The sequence below is a fragment of the Trachurus japonicus genome, chromosome 21 (assembly GCF_045865225.1).
Source record: "Trachurus japonicus isolate A0001 chromosome 21, Traja_1.0".
Lineage (NCBI taxonomy): Eukaryota > Metazoa > Chordata > Actinopteri > Carangiformes > Carangidae > Trachurus > Trachurus japonicus.
This window is the reverse complement of record NC_140927.1, coordinates 24,115,311-24,135,800: the sequence shown is the minus strand read 5'-3', so window position 1 is coordinate 24,135,800 and position 20,490 is coordinate 24,115,311. Positions and strand designations below refer to the sequence as shown.

Below are 20,490 nucleotides of genomic sequence, written 5' to 3'. Positions count from 1 at the left end.
CGTTCGTCGTTGTAAACCATTGGATGTATGATGTAAACACGGAGGAACATCTCGCAGCAAATCTCGCGCATGCTTTACAACAAAGTAAAAGATTCACTTACAGTAAAAGTTTTCGCGTTTGAATTTTTCTTAAATAAAATAAGCTACAACATTTCATCAGCAAAATGTGTCAAATGAAAACATCAAAAGTTTTCTTTTAAAGTCTTTTGTGACTGATATAGGCTACTATTAGCCAAGAGCTAGTGCTAATGTGCTAATTTGCAAAAAAACAACAACCAAAAAACCAATGATGTATTCCAATAGAAGTCAGACATTGAATTTTCCAAATTCTTTATCTGAAGGACAGTTGGCAGTGGCCAATGTTGTAACTCTATCACTCAGTCAGTCAGCGACATTAATGTTTATAAGGCTGGTTACACTGCAGCTGTGATGCTAAACGTTCAGCTGACCAATCACAGTGAGGTGAGTATTGGAGCAGTATTTGATCTCAGTGTTGCTCTTGTGTCAGATTCAACTTTCAACTTCCTCTTTAGTAATAGAAGAATATGTAACTTACTAATGCTCCAAACTCTTGTTTCAACAGCAGATACATCACACTGAGGACAAATTGTGATATATTCAGTGTAATTGGTTGACGTGAAAGTCAACAGTGAAGTAGGAGGTGTTCAGTAACCCGCAACATGTGAGTGATTTACTTTTTCTTCATCTGTCTGCTGTTATTTAAAAACCGCTATAGATTGAGTTTTTCCATTTGTCGCAGAATTGTTTGATGTGCACATCTTGATTTTTGTAATCGTCTTAAAACCAACCTGTTCATATCGAGGCTAAAAAGAGAGTTAAAGTTTGTTCTTGATCTTACTTCGACAATTTCAACAACTGAACAAATTAGCCAAGTGAAGACCAAAAGTGCGTCCTTATCTGTTCAGAGGCCAGTAGCTGTTGTCAACTCAAATTCATAACAGTCCAGTTTTATGGTGACAATTTGTTTTTTCTGCAGGACACTCCACTTGTCTTTTAGTACGTTCACTTGTGGCTTTTCATATTTGTAGCTAATGCTGTTAGCTAAACAATATGAACAAAGTTCAATCAGCAAAATTAGCGTTAACTGATAACGAACTAATGACTCATAACATAATTAAATATGAACTTTTGAACATTACTCTCTAAACATGACTCAAACACTTTATTTTTTAAGAAGTTTGTCTTTATTGGCATCAGTGGCTAGCGGACAGAACAAAAAAACAGACATGAGGAAGGGCTGATAAAATAAAACATAAATCAATTCCCTGTACTTGCATAAGAATTTGGCTGCAATTGGAAAAAACAACAACAACAATAACAACAATAACAACAAAGAAATAACTTAAAATGTGCAAAAATCAGAAGAGTTTCAGTTGAGTTTCTCTTAAATACTGTACAATATATTCTTCTCCAAGCACGTCAAGTAAAACTCACTGCGATGATCACAATGTGCCGGCAACATAAAGAACATTCCTGTAAAACAGAGAACAACGTATTCATCCTGTAAAACACTGATTAAAACTGAACTCAGCACAAAACAACAGGAAAATCAACTTCAAATTTACCAGGAAAATGAAACAAAACTAAACAAAATCATCTGGAACACATCAGACTAAACAATTTCTCTGATTTTAGACAATGTTCACTTTTAGGCGAAAAAAACAAACACAACTAAACAAGAAAAACAGGAACGTACAGTACTGCATCAAAGAAACAAAGAAATCAATCAAAGTGTTAAAGTGATCGGTTGCCATCAGCTGCTGTAGAGACAGAAAAGGCAAAAATACGAAGCCAAATAGACGTCAGGAGTCAATTTGTTTTTTGGTTATGTGTGCGCACAGATGAGTAATTTCATGCTCCGTTGGTAAAATGAATACCAAATAATTGTTGACAAATATACATTACACACTGTAATTATGTCTGCATCTCTTTTTTTAAACGTAAATTCAGCTTTAGCATTAGTTTCTAGCTCAGAAACCAAGAACACAGTGCTGATGTAGAGTCAGACTTAAGCACCAAAACAACATTTAAACACATGTTACATGTTTAAACAGGTGTATTTAAGACATATTTAATTAATTCACCGTTGTATGAGTAATCTGAGATATTAGTAGCCCACAATTACCTGAAATTAGACACTGAGACAGGACCCATCGGGTTTGGCCCATGGTTAAGGTGTGCTTATTGATTTATTGTCTCAATTATGTACTTATTTATTCTGTCCTGACTTGACCAATTGTCTGTGTCAGTGTCTGTCGTGTATTGTAAGTTGTGTGATGTGTGTGCACAAATAGAAAAATACAAATAAATTCCTGACACCAGTCTGACTCCACACAGCAACCCCAAAAAAAAAAAAAAAAAAATCAACACCAACAGAATACATATCAAAAATACTGTACCAAAGGTTTTAGTACCTTTTGACATTTTTTTATGCAGCAGGCACAATCAGTTGACAATAACTTAAACTTCTTTTTCAATATTTCTCCTTCAAAACTAAATAAAAAACAATTCAAATATAACTCAGCCGACGCATCAGTGCACTTTTCCTGCCATATTTTTAAACTACAGGGTTAATTAGCTTCAGTCTACAGTGTCCTACATGCTTCACAAACATGAATAACTGTCGGCCTGATCTCTGCTTTCCACAAAAATACACATTTCCGAATAAAACCGGTCACTGGGGGGGTTCGACGGCGGTCAGGTTACTGATTATTATTCACACATAAATTCCCTTTTTGAAAGTCGATGTTGTTATTGCTCCAAAAAGATGAAAAAATGGCGAATGAGGACTGAACAGCAAAGAACTAATACTGAAATAAATGTGAGTTAAGAAAAGAAAAAAAAAATCGAGTCGCAGGAAGAAGCAGCAGCTACATTTTCCATCCCACATGTTACAGTACATCTCATGGCCTTTAAAGCAGCAACGTGTGGAGATTTAAGTGGTTAATTAAGACAATGTTTGTTTAAATTTCAGTTCTTTTGATTAAAGGTACAACATATTTTGTTTATAAAGTTGTACAATAAATAACAATCGAAACAAGAAAGTATAAGAAAATAATAATACAGTCAAGGTTTGGACCAAAAACTCTCCAACAGCATAAACAAATGTAAAAAAAATAATAATAATAATAATTCCAATATTTCAGTAAAATTGTCCTTTTAAAGTGGCTGTAAATGCAGCTGCTGCGACGAATGTGAGAAAACGTAAACGACAAGTGTTTCCAGACCTTTACACGTGAAAGCAGTGGGTTATAAAGGCCGTCTAGGTTGCATAGAGATACTAAAAGCTAAAGCTGCTATCATGTCTGTCTGACAGATTCTGCATGAGTAAAGCACAACAGGAAGTAGAATCACAGAGGAGGAAGAGAAGGAGGGAAAAGGCAACAATGAGAGAGAAGTTACAGTTTATTATTATTATTATTAATATTATTGCCCCTGTTATTTTACAGTCAGACTGACAGAGGGAGGAGGAGGAGGAGGAGGAGGAGGAGGATGTGCTCAGACGGTGTCACAGAGTCGCCGTCAAATCAAAAGACTGTTTGTATTTTTCACATTGAACACAAAGGAAACGTGATCAGATGAGGCGACGAACGTCTTTCATTCCACATCTACAGGTTTAACACAGTTTAAGGAAAAGAAGAGTGAGATGTGATAAAAAGAGGGGAAGAGAAAGGACGGATGGGTTTCTAGAGTTCAATAATTTTTCAAAACTATTATTATTATTAATAGTATTATTATCCAAATCTAACAGTTCCAGTTAAATGTTTAGTCCAGAATCTGATCAAGTCCTTGGATGTGACTGTAAAATGTTTGTGTTTTGCGTCTTCACAAACAGCAGCTGTGGTCGGTTTGGATTCTACAGTCGCCTGGAAAACAACCATCGTGTTGCAGCATTTATTTATTTTTTTGCATTTGCTTTTTTGGAGTTTGTGTGTTTGCAGCATGTTTTTCTGTTCAAGTTTTTGCTTCCTGCAGCATTATTTCTTCACTTGCAATGAGTTTCCGTTGTATTTGTTTCGTTTTTTTTTTTTTTGAATCTGCATTGTTTCTGAACTTGCAGCTCGTACAAGAGATTTGGGTCGTTTCAGTGAGTTTGTGATCTGGTTACAACTCTCTAAACAAAAACAAAACATCCACAGGAGATTGTGAAACCGTCCTGGCAGAATAATCCACCTCCCCATGTGTTGATCCAAACACTCAAGATTTCTTCCAAAATATGATTAAACACATGACTTCTGCTGATAAAATCTGAGCCTCACTTCACACTGATGCTGCAGAGTTTAAACTGTAAGTCGTCACAGGTCTGGAATAATAAGCACCAGTAATAATGACGTTATTGGGGATTAAAGTAATTATTATTCTTATTTTTGATGGATTTTATTGAGAAAATCATTTTCTCAATAACTTGAATCACGCTGTCCCAGAGAAAACTGTCACATTCACAAACTGGTGACAGTTTTGGTCCAAATCTGAAAAATCTTCATTTTAGTGACATGACATTTGGTGTCAAACGTAGATGAAAAACAAACATTAAACGCCTTAAATTTGACATTTATGTTTGATTCATTCATTAATTTAAAGGTTAATCTTGTCACTTAACACAGATCTAGTGTTTCAGTCTTCAAGTTTAACTGCACATTTTAAAGCGCACATTGAAAATACACATTGAAACAAGTGGTTGAAGGCCAAAGGATCTGATGTTAAAATGAGATATGTTCCAGTTGTTTCCCTTTTTGTTTCCCTGGACTAGGTTTTCCCTGCTTCACATTAACTTCCACTGATAAACTGTGGAAAACTGTTGCGTAAAAATTGCTTAAGCTGATAACAGTTTTTACTGTTTTACTGGACAATCGAGCACACGAGCAGGTGACGAATGTTTTAATATGTGACAAGAATCCAGGTTGTCGACAGCTGCTACAAACATTTTACAGCCACTTTCAGCTTCAAATTGAGCTGAAACCAGTCGAATTAATGATTAATGTCATTAGAGATTCATCAGTTTCTCCTCATATAATCATTCAGTCTGTAAACACAGACAAAGTTTGCCATTTGCTTATTTTGTTTGGGTGCAGGAACGACTTAAATTACAATTAATGATTCATTAATTGTCAACACCAATAATTCATTGTCTTTCCATTGACAAACTGTTTTGTTGCTGAACTTGAGCTGGACTTCAGAGGCAGGTGGAGGTGGACGCTGGCTTCGAATAAACCCAGCTGTGGTTTTACATGTTCACCTGTTGGAGGAAGAAGAACTGAGTGAAGGTGTGGATGTGGATGTGGTGGAGACGACGACTGCGACGTGTGAAGATGTTTCACTACAAAATACAAGTGGTTCAGTCTGTAAAGCCTGGTGCAGCAGTTCCTCAGTGGGTGATCTCCCTGCTCTTTACAGAGGGGGCTCAGCTCAGGTGTGTGAATGTGAGTGTGTGTGTGTGTACGTGTGTGTGTGTGTGTGTTAGCAGGTAAACACACCGAGACACAAACCTGATGATGCATCAGATCCTCGGAGTTCGTCCTCCGATCAAAACTGTCTCAGAATTTGTCCTGAAAACGCACGAATCTGAAGAAAACAGGCACTTTGTCCGGTGCCCTAATTGTTACTGCTTTGGTGCCTGTTTGTGTGTGTATGGTGTGTGTGTGTGTGTGTGTGTGTGTGTGTTTGTGTTTGTGTGTGTCTCAGGTGTCTTGGTAGGGCAGGTGAAAACAGCCGGGGCTGTCGTCGTCAGGTGACCAGAAGGAGGACGGCCTCTTGTGGTGAAGCTCTCGGCGAACGCAGCGAGGACACGGCTGAGCTTTCTGTCGACACTCGGCGTGGAAAACAGCGCCGCAGCCGTCACACCTGCAGACACACAACAACAACACAACAACAACACCACGGGTGAGTGTGGGTCAGACTCACACAGATCTCTGCTTGTGAGTCAGAATCAGAAATCTTTACTGTCGTTGCACAAGTACAGTGAATTTGCAGTAGAGACTCTGAAATGCTGTGATCTTCATTAAAAAGACAACCACACACAAACAACAGTAAAAGATACAAGAGAGTTAATTATGATTAACTCTTAATTATTTTTCTATAATTTAATTATTATATAAGCTATTGTGTGGCATGTACTGTAGACTTCATAGGAATTATTTCCCTCTGTCTGGTTTTCTAATGCTAGTGATATCTGGTCCGCCTCCCTAATTAGGCAAGGCAAGGCAAGGCAATTTTATTTGTATAGCCCGTTTTTACAAACAGTTTGTCTCAAAGGGCTTTACATGGCATCGTAACAACATCCTCTGTCCTTAGACCCTCACATCGACTGAGGAAAAACTCCATAGAAAACCCTTTTAACAGGGAAAAATTGGAGAAACCTCAGGGTGAGCAACAGAGGAGGGATCCCTCACCCAGGACGGGCATATATTCGCATATGGATATGCTATTTCGGCATAAAAGCAGAAATATAAAGATACAAAAATAGATCCTGAAAAGATAAAAACCAAACACACATGAGCATAATCTTACATAAATGTGACTTTTATATAAGATTCATTCATTAATGTAAAGGTTAGTCTTGTCATCGCTAATCACAAATACGATGTTTCTGTCTTCTCAGTGAATATTTATCTGGATATACTATATATATATATATATAAATGTTATAAATAAGCAAATAAATACTGAAATAAACAGCTGTATAAAAAGATTTTGCATTTTTCATATCAACAATATTATATTTCGCATTTATTTATACATTTAACCCTAACCCTATGAATCTATTTTTGTACCTTCATACTTTTGTCCTTTTTAGTCCCTCACATGAAACAACACTACCAGAAAGTTAAAAAAGATCAGTGTAAAAAATACTACATCACATTAAAACTGCAACTTGTGTTGTTTTTTACACTTCGGTTTTTGTACAAATGTGATAAAACTTGATTGAGTTTCATAGAGAGCTACTCTCTGGACTTTGTCCCGTTTCCTCCTGCTCGCAGTCCGTCTGCTACGCTAAGCTAAAACTAAGCAGCTTCATATTATTTACCAAACAAATATGAGAGATGCATCAATCTTGTCATTTAAGTTTTGGCCGGCACAGAGGCGTTTTCCTTAAATACTTTCAAATGTCAGCACATTTCACAACAGCGTGCCGGTTCTTACAAAATTTACAAACCGTCCAGAGCTCAGAAACTCTCGTCTACTTCAGCTTTTATTTACACTGCTGTCTAAAAAATCTGCACGAGCTACACGAGGGAGTTTGCAGAGCTTAGAGATGTTTAATTTATCAGCTCCAAAATGCAAAAAAAAAAAAAAAAAAATCTATATAAAAAGCAGCCTCCTCCTGCTGATGAACAGGTTCCAACACTCTTCAAGGTTTTAGCCATCGCCCCTGTCAGTAGCAATAACATCGAACTTGTCAAGTTAAACTGCTGCAATCTGGAAATGTGACAACGCCGCAGCGACGAGCCAAGAAACACAGAGAAGTCAGTCAGGGTAAGTTGGGAACGAGCCAGCAGCTTATTGAGGAGACGTGACGAAGGTGAACTGTGAAGATTGTTGCCCAACTCGGTTGTTGTCACCATCCAAACACAGTTCACCCCCCAACTTTTATTATCATTTACACAAGGATTTCCATGCACTTTCATATCCAGCAGACGACTGTCACACTTCAGTCTGGTCAGTGAGTTGTGAGTAAGACCAGAAGAGGAAAACACACGAGACGTCTATTTTAAAACATTTACATTGGCTGTACCTGTTTAATTTCCTTATCGATTGACTTTTATTAGCTATTAAGGCACAAAAAGCTGTTGAAGTTAGAGAGGAGATTAAGGTCTTTGTGATTTCTATGTGTTTCTGCTTTATTATTTATATTAAGGTCCCTTCCAGGTGAACACATCTGTATAACTGTATAACTACATCGTCATATTTTCTTTTACTCTTATGTGCTTATATTGCACTTATCATGTATTGTAACTTTAATTTGTTTGTTTGTGTATCTTTGTCATGTTTAGTTATTTAGTTATTAGTTATCAGATATTGTCTGATTATACATGAGCACTGATTCTCTAATTGTTATGACTCATAATAAAAATATTTGAACCAGTTATGTGGCCTTGCGCCAGTTCACATGTCAGGAATCTTTCTTATATGCAAACCAGCAACTGGTTCAGGTCGTCTGGTTCTTACATAATTATTTCACTGCTTCATTATTAACCCTTTTATCTATTTTATAACTGTTTTTATTATTTAAATTCATGTGTTTTCCCATGTTTCTTGATCTCTCTTTGACAAAACATCATTAGGTTCACAGGTAAGACTGGTAGAGTTCAGGGGGAGAGACTTATTATTGGCATTTAACAAACTGAATGATATATTTAACCCTGTTGTCCGCCTGGGTCCTTTCTCCGTTCCCTCTTTCCACAATCCTTTTTCCCTTCCTTCCTTCTTTCCTTTCATCCGTACTTCTTCTTCCTTCCTTCCTTGACCCAATCTGTTCCTTCCCTCCATCCTTCTTTTTTCCTTCCTCCCTTCCCTCTTTCCACAATCCTTTTTCCCTTCCTTCCTTCTTTCCCTTCATCCGTACTTCTTCCTTCCTTGACCCAATCTGTTCCTTCCTTCCCTCCATCCTTATTTTTTCCTTTCTCCCTTCCCTCTTTACCCCATTCCTTTTCCCTCCCTCCCTTCCTTCCTCTTCTCCTCCATTTCCTTCTTTCCACAGTCCTTCCTTCCTTCCTTCCCTTCCTTCCTTCCTTCTTTGTTCCCCTCCTCCATCTTTCTTTCTTTCCTTTTTCCCTTCCTTCTTTCCACAGTCCCTTTTCCCTCCCTTCCTTCCTTCCTTCCTTAATTCTTCTTCCTTCCTTGGCCCTATCTGTTCCTTCCCTCCATCTTTCTTTCCTTCCTTCCTTCTTTCCCCTTCGTCCTTCCTTCCTTGACCCAGGAGGACAACAGGAGGGTTAAGACTATCCGTCTTCATCCGTCCATGTATTGTTCACTTCCTGCTCCGTCTGTGTGTGAAGAAGCTCTGGTCCAGAACAGTTAGTTACAGTAGACGCAGCTGTTATCAGTTCACACTTGACACTTCCTTCACAAGTCATGAAGCACAACTCAACAGCGAAGGTGTGTGTGAGTGTCAGAGAGCAGAGCAGAGTCCTGAGTGTTTCCATCCACGGCTCAAGGCTTCTAGGAATAAAGTCCTGATCCGCTCCTATCGCTCTGCTGTCCGTCACTCTGAAGATCAGGGCGAAGACAAAGCTCTGGACTGTGTTAACTGCTTCTCCTCCTCCTCCACCCAACACACACACAAACACACACACACACACAGCGCTCACACCAACAGTCATGCTCACATTTAAAGAGTCAGTTCAGTGTTTTCTTACTCCTCTTCGTGCCTCTTCGTGTTTCTGTTGTGTTTCTGTTTCTATGATTTCTACGTCCACGCTCTTGCAGCTGAAATTCATCAGAATCAGCATCTGGCCTGTTGCCAACTTGGCTTGCAAAATACAAGCAGTTTGGTTGTTTTGGTGCACGACAACAAGCACAGGGAGAAGCAGAAATTATAAACAAGTCCTGTACTGTAAGCAGCTCAAATAGAAATAGAAATGGGAAATATTTTCATTAAAATATAAAATATTACAATAAAAACATGAGAAATGTAGATAAACTAGATATTGAAGTTAGTTTTGGTTTCTATTGCCCTTTATATGTGGAATGCACATGAGTTGTTTAGTCCAATAAAAACAGATATTGATTTATTACATATGGATGATGCACAAAGATTAATTAGTTATTTATATGAAACATACTGACTGGCTCGTTACCTAGAGAAAGCATCTTTATCAAGATAATCTATTGCAATGTGCAATTTTTTTTCTTCTTGTGAGAATATTTGCAATATGTAATAGCCATACCTTAAATTATCTTATGCATGTATTTTTGTTCAAAGAAACAAAAATCATCTTATAATAGAAAACTATAAATATATTGAATATTTATTTGTGAAGTAAAAGCAAAAAGCAGCTGAATTTGTTACTCTGGATAATCCAGCGTCTGTTTTTCAGAGAAACCACGATATTGTTGATGCAAAGACAAATTGAAAATGTTGTTTTTTCTCTGTGCTTCGAGTTCCTGAAGGAAAATCTGATACTTCAAAACCTTGTCCAATGAAATCTACAGTGCAGCACAAGAGGGACATGAGAAACACTCGCTGTTTTTTATAATTTAGCTGAACCAACTCTTTAAGTTTCACTTCGAAAAAGTCAGGACTGTCCAAAACTGGTACAGGCTTAAGGTCTCAAACCCAACTGGTCCTTGTACAGGTCCAAGTGAAGCAGCAGCAGGAGTCAAAAAACACAGAAACGAGCTCAACCTGAACGCACATAAATCGAGCTCCTAACTCAAAACAGTGCGGCTCTGAACCAGTGGGTTATTACAGAGCAAAGTGAAGATTCAATCACTCTCCAGAGAAAAATAAAAAAGTATATGAGGTGTTTTCTATACGGCTGCTTTGATTTCAAGCAACAGAATAGAAATGTAATGTTTTTGATGCAGCTCTCTGCCTTCTGAAGAACCTCTCCAGACGTCGCTGAGCACAGCAGGACTTATCAAGGTAGAGCGAACATGACGCACATGCAAAAAGGCGGCGAAAGGCACAAGGTGACTCAGATTCAGTCTTGGCAGCAAATAAAAATCTGCACTCTCTGTGTCCTCATGAAAGTAAAGGAAAGGAAAAAGAGGGAAAAACTAAAAGTACATTTAAAAAAACGTTCAGCCTGCAGCTTTTTAAGGTTAACGATTTAGATTTTAGGCTTTTGAACTTTTGAACGACTCAGGTAACAGGCCACGTGTCTAGTGAGTGTGAACTGTGTGTGAACTGATCAAAGAAGTTTAAGAAACAAAAGTGTGAACGTCAGCAAAGCTCTTGACGTCATACTAGGTTGTATTATGTAGATAATATTATTGATGGTTTATTATAATGGAGATAAATTGTCTTTCAACTTAATTTTCTTGCAACTCTGATGTTGCTTTACTTCAAAAAAGAAAAATCAGGACAGTTTGAAACGTCTCTAAACACGACTACCTGTGAAAGCACGTTCACGATGATTCGTTTGCATTCATGAGCATCTTAATCATATCGCTCCACTCCCTGTCCTAATGTTTTCTTTTAGTCTGACCAGACATGTTTATACCCTCTGTGGTCACACCTCTTTCTGTTAAATGACACCGAAGGCAGCGTTTGTGACAGAAATCATAATGACAGATGTTTAACGCTTCATTTGTCAATATGTTGTGATTATAGTCATTACTGTGATGGCTCTGAGAGAAAACACCTGCAAAAACGATAGTGCACCGCAAGTTCAGGACGTGTTTCCAGGGGACAATAAAAGGTGATGAACTAGTGAATCTATTCAATAGTTATGACTTTTGAAGTAAAAAGCATTGAATAAATAAATCTATCAGAGCATATTCATCCCTTTTTTCTTCTTAAGTTATTTTTATCTTTAATTCTGAGTGAGAGAGAAGATGACATGGTACAATGGGCCATGGGCTGAACTTGAACCCAGCCTGTAAAGGTTCATTACAATCCCCCACACCACCGCACTTGTGGCCCCTGGAAACACTTCTGTTGTGTTGTCGGTCTGAATTTGCATGTGTTGTCATTTTTTGTGTGCAGTCAATGTGTTGTCAAATTGATGAAGATGTTTTCAGAATTTTCATGTTTGCATCTTTGCATGTCTTTAATTGTCTTGTCTTCTTGTCATGGCCACTGTAAATTACCCATAGTGAAATATACTGTATATATTTACCATAGATAGCAGCAGCATATTATATATTATTATAGCAGTCTAACTAGTGGACCACTCAGACTTTTGGACTGCACTGTTTCATGCTAAGATTAGATAGTTATAGTATCAGGGACAACAGGACCGAGTCAAAGGAGGCGTTTCTCTCACTGTAGCTATTTAACATGAGTATAATCTTTTCAGATCCAACACAGGATCAAGTTTCCAGAGTTCAGCAAACGTCTAGAAATGTAACTGAAAGGACATGTAGCTGCTGGTTGGTCATGTGACGTGACGAGCTCTGTAATCTGACTGACTTTCTGAGAGTTCGATGTTAATAAATCAACACCAGGTTTTGAATGGCACTGATTCAAGTCTTGTATGACATAAGACAGTGATTTATGTGTTTGTGTGTTTTCTTGTTCTGCTCTGTGATGATTCCCTGACGAAGGATCTGCTCTCATAAAATTTAATTTACCATCAGAACAGTTTGTGGGTTTTTTTTTATCTAACTGTTGCCATTAGATAATAATGCATATCTCATCACATAAAATCTAAATCATGTCTGTAGTTGACAGCCTGTTACAATAAATTAGTGTTCAGATTCACATGCAGACAGGTGATGGGAGGGGACGGGTCCGTACCTCTTGGTGGCGCTCTCCTGGAATGGGTAGATGACCTGCCCGTTCTGGCAGAGCTCGCAGATGAAGCCTTTCTCTCGACACAAACTGCAGCTGAAAACGTGGGAACTGGCAAACTTGATCACCTTGGACAGGAAGGGAGCCAGTTTCCCATCAATCACCTGGAGGGGGAGTAGAAATAGGGAGAGAGGAGAACACAGTCGTCAACAACAACAACAAACAGTCGTCATAGCAGAAAATTATAAGATCATTCATGTAGTGTGGGCAGTTTTCTCACTTTTTGCAAGGTAAAATAAATGTATACTTGTGTATCATCTGCATAACTTGTGATACAAACTGCTTGAAAATGCTTAATCAAAAAGAAACACGTAAGACACAAACAACATGGGACCGAGAACAAAGCCCTGTGGTACACCACTCATCTGAGGCAATGTAAAACTTAAGAATATAAAAACCGTGTGAGCAAAACCTCAGTAATAATCCAAATAGAGTTCCCGGTGCCTTTGTGTTACAGTGTTTTGTGTGTATGGTGATGGTAGAGTGCAGGAACAGCCCTTTTAAGGATTAATTAAGATGTTTGAATCTGAATCTGAGGCGCTTTTTGCACAATTTTGAGTTATTTTATACTTCTACTCAAGTACTGTGATCAACAATTATGATGTGTTAAGATGGGGACACTAAAACTTTGTTTTAAATCCCTGAGGAACTCACAAGCTGTCACTTAATTAAGTCATTTAAATCAAACACCAACAGCTACAATGACGTAGCCTTAAATGCATTAATTATTGCAGTATAAATTTGTCTGAAATGGGCCTTTATTAGATTTCTATGCTGATACTTGACATGTACCTTCACATCAAGATATTTCTCATATGTCACTAAAAACAGGACATACTATATGTGCCACTGTCTCTTTTAGTACTTCCTCCACCACTTAATTCAAAGTCTGACTTGAGAGTTACTTGAAGAAAGTTGTGTCGTGTCCTCTTTGGCTTGGAGGAAAGTAGAGAAAACAGGAGAAGAGGAAACTGAGGGGAGGAAGGAGGAAGACAGTAAATGAGGTGAACGCCTTTTAATGGCAACGCTTGGCAAGTTCCTTAAAGAACTGAGGGTGGGGGGGCTCAGGCAGCGGGAGGGGGGGCTGCAGTTGTATTGTGGTGAATAGACAGTGGCTGACTCACAGAGAAACACAGTTAGTGAAAACGAAAAAAAAGCTGTCTGGAAACTTTTGAAGAATAAATAACAAAATATGGGCTCAGAGTTTTGTCGTATCATGTTAATAATGCAGCCTGGCCATAAGTGTAATGAGAGAGGGCCTGTAAGATGGACAGGAGACGGCGTAACAGAGGAAAATAGAGGATAAAGTAAGAGAAAGAGTGGTAGAGATACAATATACGAGAGAGATCTTGAGAGAGAGCGAGAGCCTGTATTCAGATACAAGTGGTTCCACCTGGCAGAGCTCTGGACCTCCCAATTATAACCTCCTTCATGCTGTTTGTTCGACAACGAGGACGAGGGCAGAAGAGGAGGACATGAGATGGAGAGAGGCGGAAGAAACCACACACACACACACACAGACAGACACACACATGGAGGAAGCACTGTGGTGCACCGACCTTGTTTACAGTAAATCATGCAACACGGCCAAACTCTGCTGCACTTTACACTGAGATGAACGACCTCAGGTGAAGAGTTTTTTTTTCACATTAACAGCTCATACTACACCCCTATGTATAATATACGACATCAAACTATTGGTCTCAGAGCCTCAGAGCGCAGAGGATTGATCCCCTCGGCCCCTCGCTGCCCATCTCTCTACCTCTAAATCACTTTAAAACGATCAGCCAATGAGGAAACTCCAGCATTTTACGTCTCCAAGAAAACACATTTTACGTGAAAGTGTCACTAATTTAAAGCAGAAGTAAGTGATCCGGTCGTTTTGGCTAACTTTCTGTCAGCAAATGGAGTTAGCAGTCCCCGCCCTCGCCCCTACGTCACCACATTCACACGCATCCCTTGGCTGCACACACAGAGAGGACCGCCCCTTTATGCCGTTCTCTCTCCTCATTGGATAAAGGTTGTAGGATACAAGGAAAGTTTTCTCCTCGGCTCAGAGCAGAGTGACTGACAGACCCGTGTTTCGGACCAAACACTCTATGTAAGTGATTGCCGTCGGAAGATATAACTATTTAAGACTTATATTAACACAAATATTCCGCTTACTTCTGCTTTAATGTCCTCTCTTTATGAGGGGGAATAAAAAAAATAATAAAAAAAACTCTGGTCCACTTTCCTGGCTGATACTGAAAGTGAAAGACAGTGGCTCAGCTCAGCCCACACCACCAAACCAAACCCCTCCGCAGGCCTGCCCAGTCCGGTCCAGCCCAGTCCACATGACGAATGGCTCTCCTGATGGAGGCTGACAGGCTCGGTAATTAAGGCCCTCTATAATTGGACTGGGCAGAATCAAACGACTGGCAGCACAGCGCTGGTAGCTGACTGGTACTCTGGAGGGACACTGGGGAAGACGGAGGGAGGCACAGAAAGATGGATGGAGGGTGACAGAAGTAAATGGACAGATGAAAAGAGGGAAAGGGCAATATAAAGTAAACAACGAGTAAATCAGTGTAGTGGGAGTGTCGTGTATGCAGCCGGCTTGGTAAACACTCAGAAACAGGATCATTAATTTCTCAAAATTTAAAAAAACATCCGCTTTAATTTTCTGAAATTGTCAGTTTTTCTACAGTTTGTTTTCACAAAAAACACATAGTAGCCATTTTATTAGCTACACCATTCATTCAAGACCAGAGCTTCACGTGAAACCTTTTCTAATTTGTCGCACACAGCCGAATCCTAAAGGCTGGACCAGATCCTTCAGTGAACTGATGGACAATCGGGGTCAGAATCTGTCGGCGTGATTGATTGATTGAGTTTTCAGACAAATGACCTTTGTGTTTTCCTTTTTTCCTGCACAGGAAGTAAAAACAGCTGATGGAGTCGACAGCGTTTCTGCTCCGAGATTAAAAACAATGAGGAGTTTTGAACGGGACAATGATGATAATGTAAATCCAGAGCAAACTCTCCAGATGTATTCACATCTTTTACCCCTTTTTCCCTCCAAATACCTCCAAACACACACACACACACACCCTCCTCTCAAACTCCTCCCCCTCCAGTTCAGCCTCTTTCTCTGCTCCACGCCGAGTCTTTGTGCTCCAAAACCTCCTAATCCCCTAAAACTGCTGTTTAACAGCCGTTCGCCTGCCCTCCTCTCTCTCTCTCTCCCTCTTCTCTCTCTCTCACACACACACACACACACACACACACACGCAGATGTGACTGTGGAGATCAGGGTTAGCTCTGTTTGGATAACACCCTCTCCTCACACACACACATAGAAGACTTGATGTATGTTGGTTGATGTATGGTGTTTGCAGGGTGGGGTCCGTCTTATCATGGGGAGGGGGGTTCCCCAAAACTGTTTAGTACCAAAACAAAACAGAGCAGAGCAGAGCAGAGGAGAGGATGTGTTTCTGCCTGTGCCATCTGTATGGATGAGTGAACAAACCTTTAATGTGTCTGAGACAGGTGAAACATACAGAGCAAACATTTACAGCATACAATAAAGCCACTGTGAACCTGCAATGAACAGAAATAAATGAAGGCGCCGGAACGATATGTCACTGTCTGTCTTCACTTCACTTCACTTGTATTTGTACTTTTATTTGTATACAGTTATTTAAGGAGTTAAGCTACAACATTTACCCTGGAGTTTCAGCTTCAATTGAGGCTTTTATTTTGAAACTTCTTAATTACTTATTCAACATTGGATTAAGCTTCATCTATACCCTTGCGTAATGGAGTTATACAATGTTAACAGTGGGCTTGTGTGTGAGTTTTTTTTATACTCTACTTACTATTGCTGTAAAAGTCAGTGTGATAATAACAAGTGAATGCAAAGCAGTTACAAGCTAACGCAGGACGGAGCTGTCGTTTTATTATTTTAGCATAGCAGTGAGGCGTTTAAGAGTTTCTGGACAATATTCATCTTTGTTTTTGGTCAATGTATAATAAAGTTACATTTGCATAACGTAGAATATTTGTCCTTTATTAACAACTGAAAAGTCTCTTTAAGGCACATCCTGACCGGAACAAATAAAACAAAAATGCAATTGATCATGATTGAATATAATATACTCCTAATAGTTACTATTCCTGTGTATTTGACTTTATCTCACAGTCCGAAGGATGAAACTGTACGTGTGTGAGTGAACTTCAGGCCATTTGTAGAAACTGGAAAAATTTCTGAGAACATTCAACATTAACTTAAGAGGCCTCTGTGTGTCTGGACAAGTGTGAGTGGAGAGGCATGCCTGGCATAGAGGGAATGCCAGGGTGTCACTGTGGGAAGGCTGCTGCACACACACACACACACACACACTTCTACTTCCCTACTACTTAAGCCTTCACGTAAAACCCTAGAAACAATCCTTAAACCCAGCGGAGGAAAAGGGCAGAGTGTCCTTAAACAAACACATATGGTTTCTCCAAAGTGAACCGGTGCCTAATGGGGGTGGGGGGGTGGTTGTGGGAGGGGGTCTGGGTGGAGGCTATTTGTCGGGAGGTGAATGAATAGACCGGCGCGGTCCAGGGTTTAGCCAGGGGAGTTTAGCCTTCGCTGACCTCTGGGCTCGAACAAAAAAAGCCATCTTGATTAAGGGCGTCATTTTATTCAGGAGGTGAATCAAAAGAAACAAGCTTGTTAATATGGAAAACCAATTAAGAGGCAGAGTGCTTGAGAATCTCCAAGAGGGGGGGAGGAGGAGGGGGAGGGAGGGAGGGAGGGAGGGAAGGAGGAGGAGGGGGGAGAGGAAAAGAGAGAGAAGAGGGAGCTGTGCAGACTCTACTGAAGACACCTATTGTTGAAATTAGCACGACGTCGCCACAGTTTGAGGTTTATGAGTTAAATCACAGAGATTAGTAGAGAAGGAACACACACACGCATAAAACACACATGTGTGCCGAGTGTGTGTGTGTGTGTATGAGAGAGCGAGAGAGTGTGTGTGAGTGTGTGAGTGTGTGTGTGTGTGTGTGTGTGTGTGTGTGTGTGTGTGTGTGTGTGTGTGTGTGAGGCCAAGGGGATGTTGGGAAAAATGGAGGGATGTCACGCTTTGTTTTTCTGCCTGTTGATTCTGAATGTGACCAATTAGTGAAGCAGAGACACACAGAGTGGGAGAGAGGAGGAGAGGAGGGGAGGGGGGGGGCATAGGGGGGAAGGTAGAGGGGAGGTGGGGGGAGGAGGGGAGGAGGGGTGAGGGAGGGGAGGCTTCAGTCTCTTTCACCGTGAGAGTCTGTGGCCGAGTTTCTGAGTCAGAGAGGGGTGAAAGAAAAAAACGGGGCAGGGTACGACATAATGAACATAATGACAAACAAAAGAACTTTTCAGTCATTTGTGGTCGGTTTCCTCTGACCCCCCCCCCCCCCATCAATCCCCCAATCAACCCCTCTCCACCCTCCTCCACACACACACACACACTCTCCAACTCCCTTCCCAACTCCGCTAACTAGGTACTGAACCACTGAGGGGCCGGTGTACGGTTGCTACTCTTTTTTTTGAGATTTTTTTGAGATTTTTTTTTAGATAGATAGATAGATAGATAGATAGATAGATAGATAGATAGATAGATAGATAGATAGATAGATAGATAGATAGATAGATAGATAGATAGATAGATAGATAGATTGTCATTGCATATAAAAACAAAATGAAATTTCGTTTGTAGCGCCACATCAGATCAAAAAGCAGCATAAAATCTGTTAATTAACTTAAGTTTTGAAGCACGACAATGTGTCTCGATGTTGAGTCAGATGAGTCAGAGTCGGAGGTTTCCACAACACTACATCTGAATTCTTTCCACTGACACCACTGTTTTCCTGGATCAGGACACTTGAGAGAGAGCGAACCCTGTTTTAAATAGGACTATTAGAGGGAATTAACTCCTCTTATCACCGCTGGGACACAGACACAGGAGAGGCCGTGTTGACTCAGAGGATCAAACAAGTATATTTTTGCTTCTTCAATACATTCAATGAAGAAACCAAAACCAAACTCTTTAAAGAGGGGATGTGGTGTGAATGTGGTGGAGATTGTCACGTTGATAAGAGCGCTGTGTCTAAGGTTATAGTATTTCCATGGTTATTCACTTTTGGAAAAAAGGCGAGTCAGGCCGGTGATAACTGGTTAGCATTAACTTTCAAAGAGGTTCACTTAGTTTCCCTGAACAGGTGGGACCTTCAGCTCTTCCGCAAACATTCCTAAAACAAAACTGTGCCCCACAAAAAAAACAAAAACAAAGTGGAGGCACAAAAAAAAACCCAATACGGAAATCCTATAAGACAAAGAAAACAGATGGAAGTACTGGGTGCTAGACTTTAGCCTTTTATCTTATTTGATTTTGCTGTATTTTATTGCTTTCACTGTTTTTATTGTTTTTACTTACTCTTCTTTTTATTTATTACCTGCTGTAAAACACTTTGGTACACCGAAAGGATTGTTGTAAAGGGCTGTATAAATAAAGTACATTTACATTTACAATATATTCACTTCTCACTGTTTCTTCAAATCTGTTACGATGCTCAAAGACTTTAGTGATTAAGTTTTTGTGGCACATGAATGATAAAACCGGAAAATCGTAAAACATATTAGAGAGATAGATTCTCTTAAGTAACACATCAAATTTATGTCAATACACGGTTTACTAAACTAACTCTGCACACAAAAAAGCTTTGTGTTACATAAAGTGTATCGTTAGTAGAGTGAGATCGGTGGGGACTATTTTCAGCAGCGGATTAATCTTTATTTGCTGCTCTTGTCACTGTTTCTGGCAGCAGGACAGAGTGCGTTCCTGGTAGCGAGGGAACAACAGTGTGACTCACTGATGACTTTTTAATAGTTTCTTTTTTAAATGATAATGGTGCCTTATGGCGGACAGACATTAATTTCTGCCGCCCGCCATGTTTGAGTTTTATTATTATCACAAATGCTCAAAGGTCAAACATCCAGAGTTTTCATATCACTGTCAGTTCATGTCAGGTGTGACTGTCATCAATATCACTGTATGCACTGTATACATGTAAGTGAGTCAGGATGTTTATGTATGTCTGTATGTGTCTGTGTGTGTGTCTGTGCGCACACACCTGCTGCAGGTCGGCCATGGAGTACAGGTGAATGTGCTGCAGCAGGTATTCCCTGGGGAAGATCCTGTGGAGAGAGACAAGAGAAGCAGGTCTGAGGAGAGACAGCAGCACTTTTCAGAAAAGACGACTGATCACACACACAAGAGAAACTTCATCAGTGTATTTAAAAAATCTCATCCTTTAACTCTAATTAAATAAATAACTGTAATTCCCATTTTACTTATAACAAGAAAAAAGTGAAGGTAAACAGTATTATCTAGTATTTACTCTACTGTTTCCATATTGACTGATAAGATCAAACTGTGATACTTGAGTGTGCTGTGATGTGATGTGAATAAGAGAAAACTATGGAAATTAAGTGTCAATTATGATAATTAAATTATGGATTTGCCTTGTTTTCATCTGATACTTAATAAATATATAATATATACCACAGATATTTCCGTCTGTGGACATTAATCGTAGACATATGGTGTTGTGTGATGGACAAGTTTGTGTCTTGCACCATCACAAAAACCACTTGTATACATTTTACACAACACAGTGTGGGCGACCGGAGACGACCACTGAGGAAACAGCAACAGCAGATAACTTCATCAGGCTTTTAACGTCATGACTTTTAGGTGTTAAGTTGATTTTTATTCAACCCGGACACAAACAAGCTCCTTTTTGTATTTATTTATGTTCATAAAAACAGTAAAACAGACTCCTAATATCCAGTGTGCAGGCACGTTTTAGATAAACGGTTCAATCTTGCAAACATAAAATCACACAAAGCAATAAATTATTTTTAAATTACTGCATAACAACATAATAATATACTGTAATGTTATTCTGGAGTCAGTAGCTTTCCATTGTCTATAACATGAGGT

General features: G+C 39.5%; 1 protein-coding gene across 1 annotated transcript in view; it reads right to left on the bottom strand.

Annotated features, from left to right (window-relative positions):
• Nucleotides 1–5,002: 5,002 nt before the first annotated feature.
• plekhm3 (pleckstrin homology domain containing M3) overlaps nt 5,003–20,490 on the bottom strand; it is a 48,887-nt gene continuing 33,399 nt past the window's right edge. Inside the window, exons 7-9 of the mRNA XM_085765017.1 lie at nt 19,619–19,682; nt 12,425–12,582; nt 5,003–5,862 (exon numbers count right to left, since the gene is read on the bottom strand). Coding sequence (XP_085621143.1) covers nt 5,700–5,862; nt 12,425–12,582; nt 19,619–19,682 — 385 coding nt within the window. The 3' untranslated portion in view covers nt 5,003–5,699. The remainder of the gene's footprint in view (nt 5,863–12,424; nt 12,583–19,618; nt 19,683–20,490) is intronic.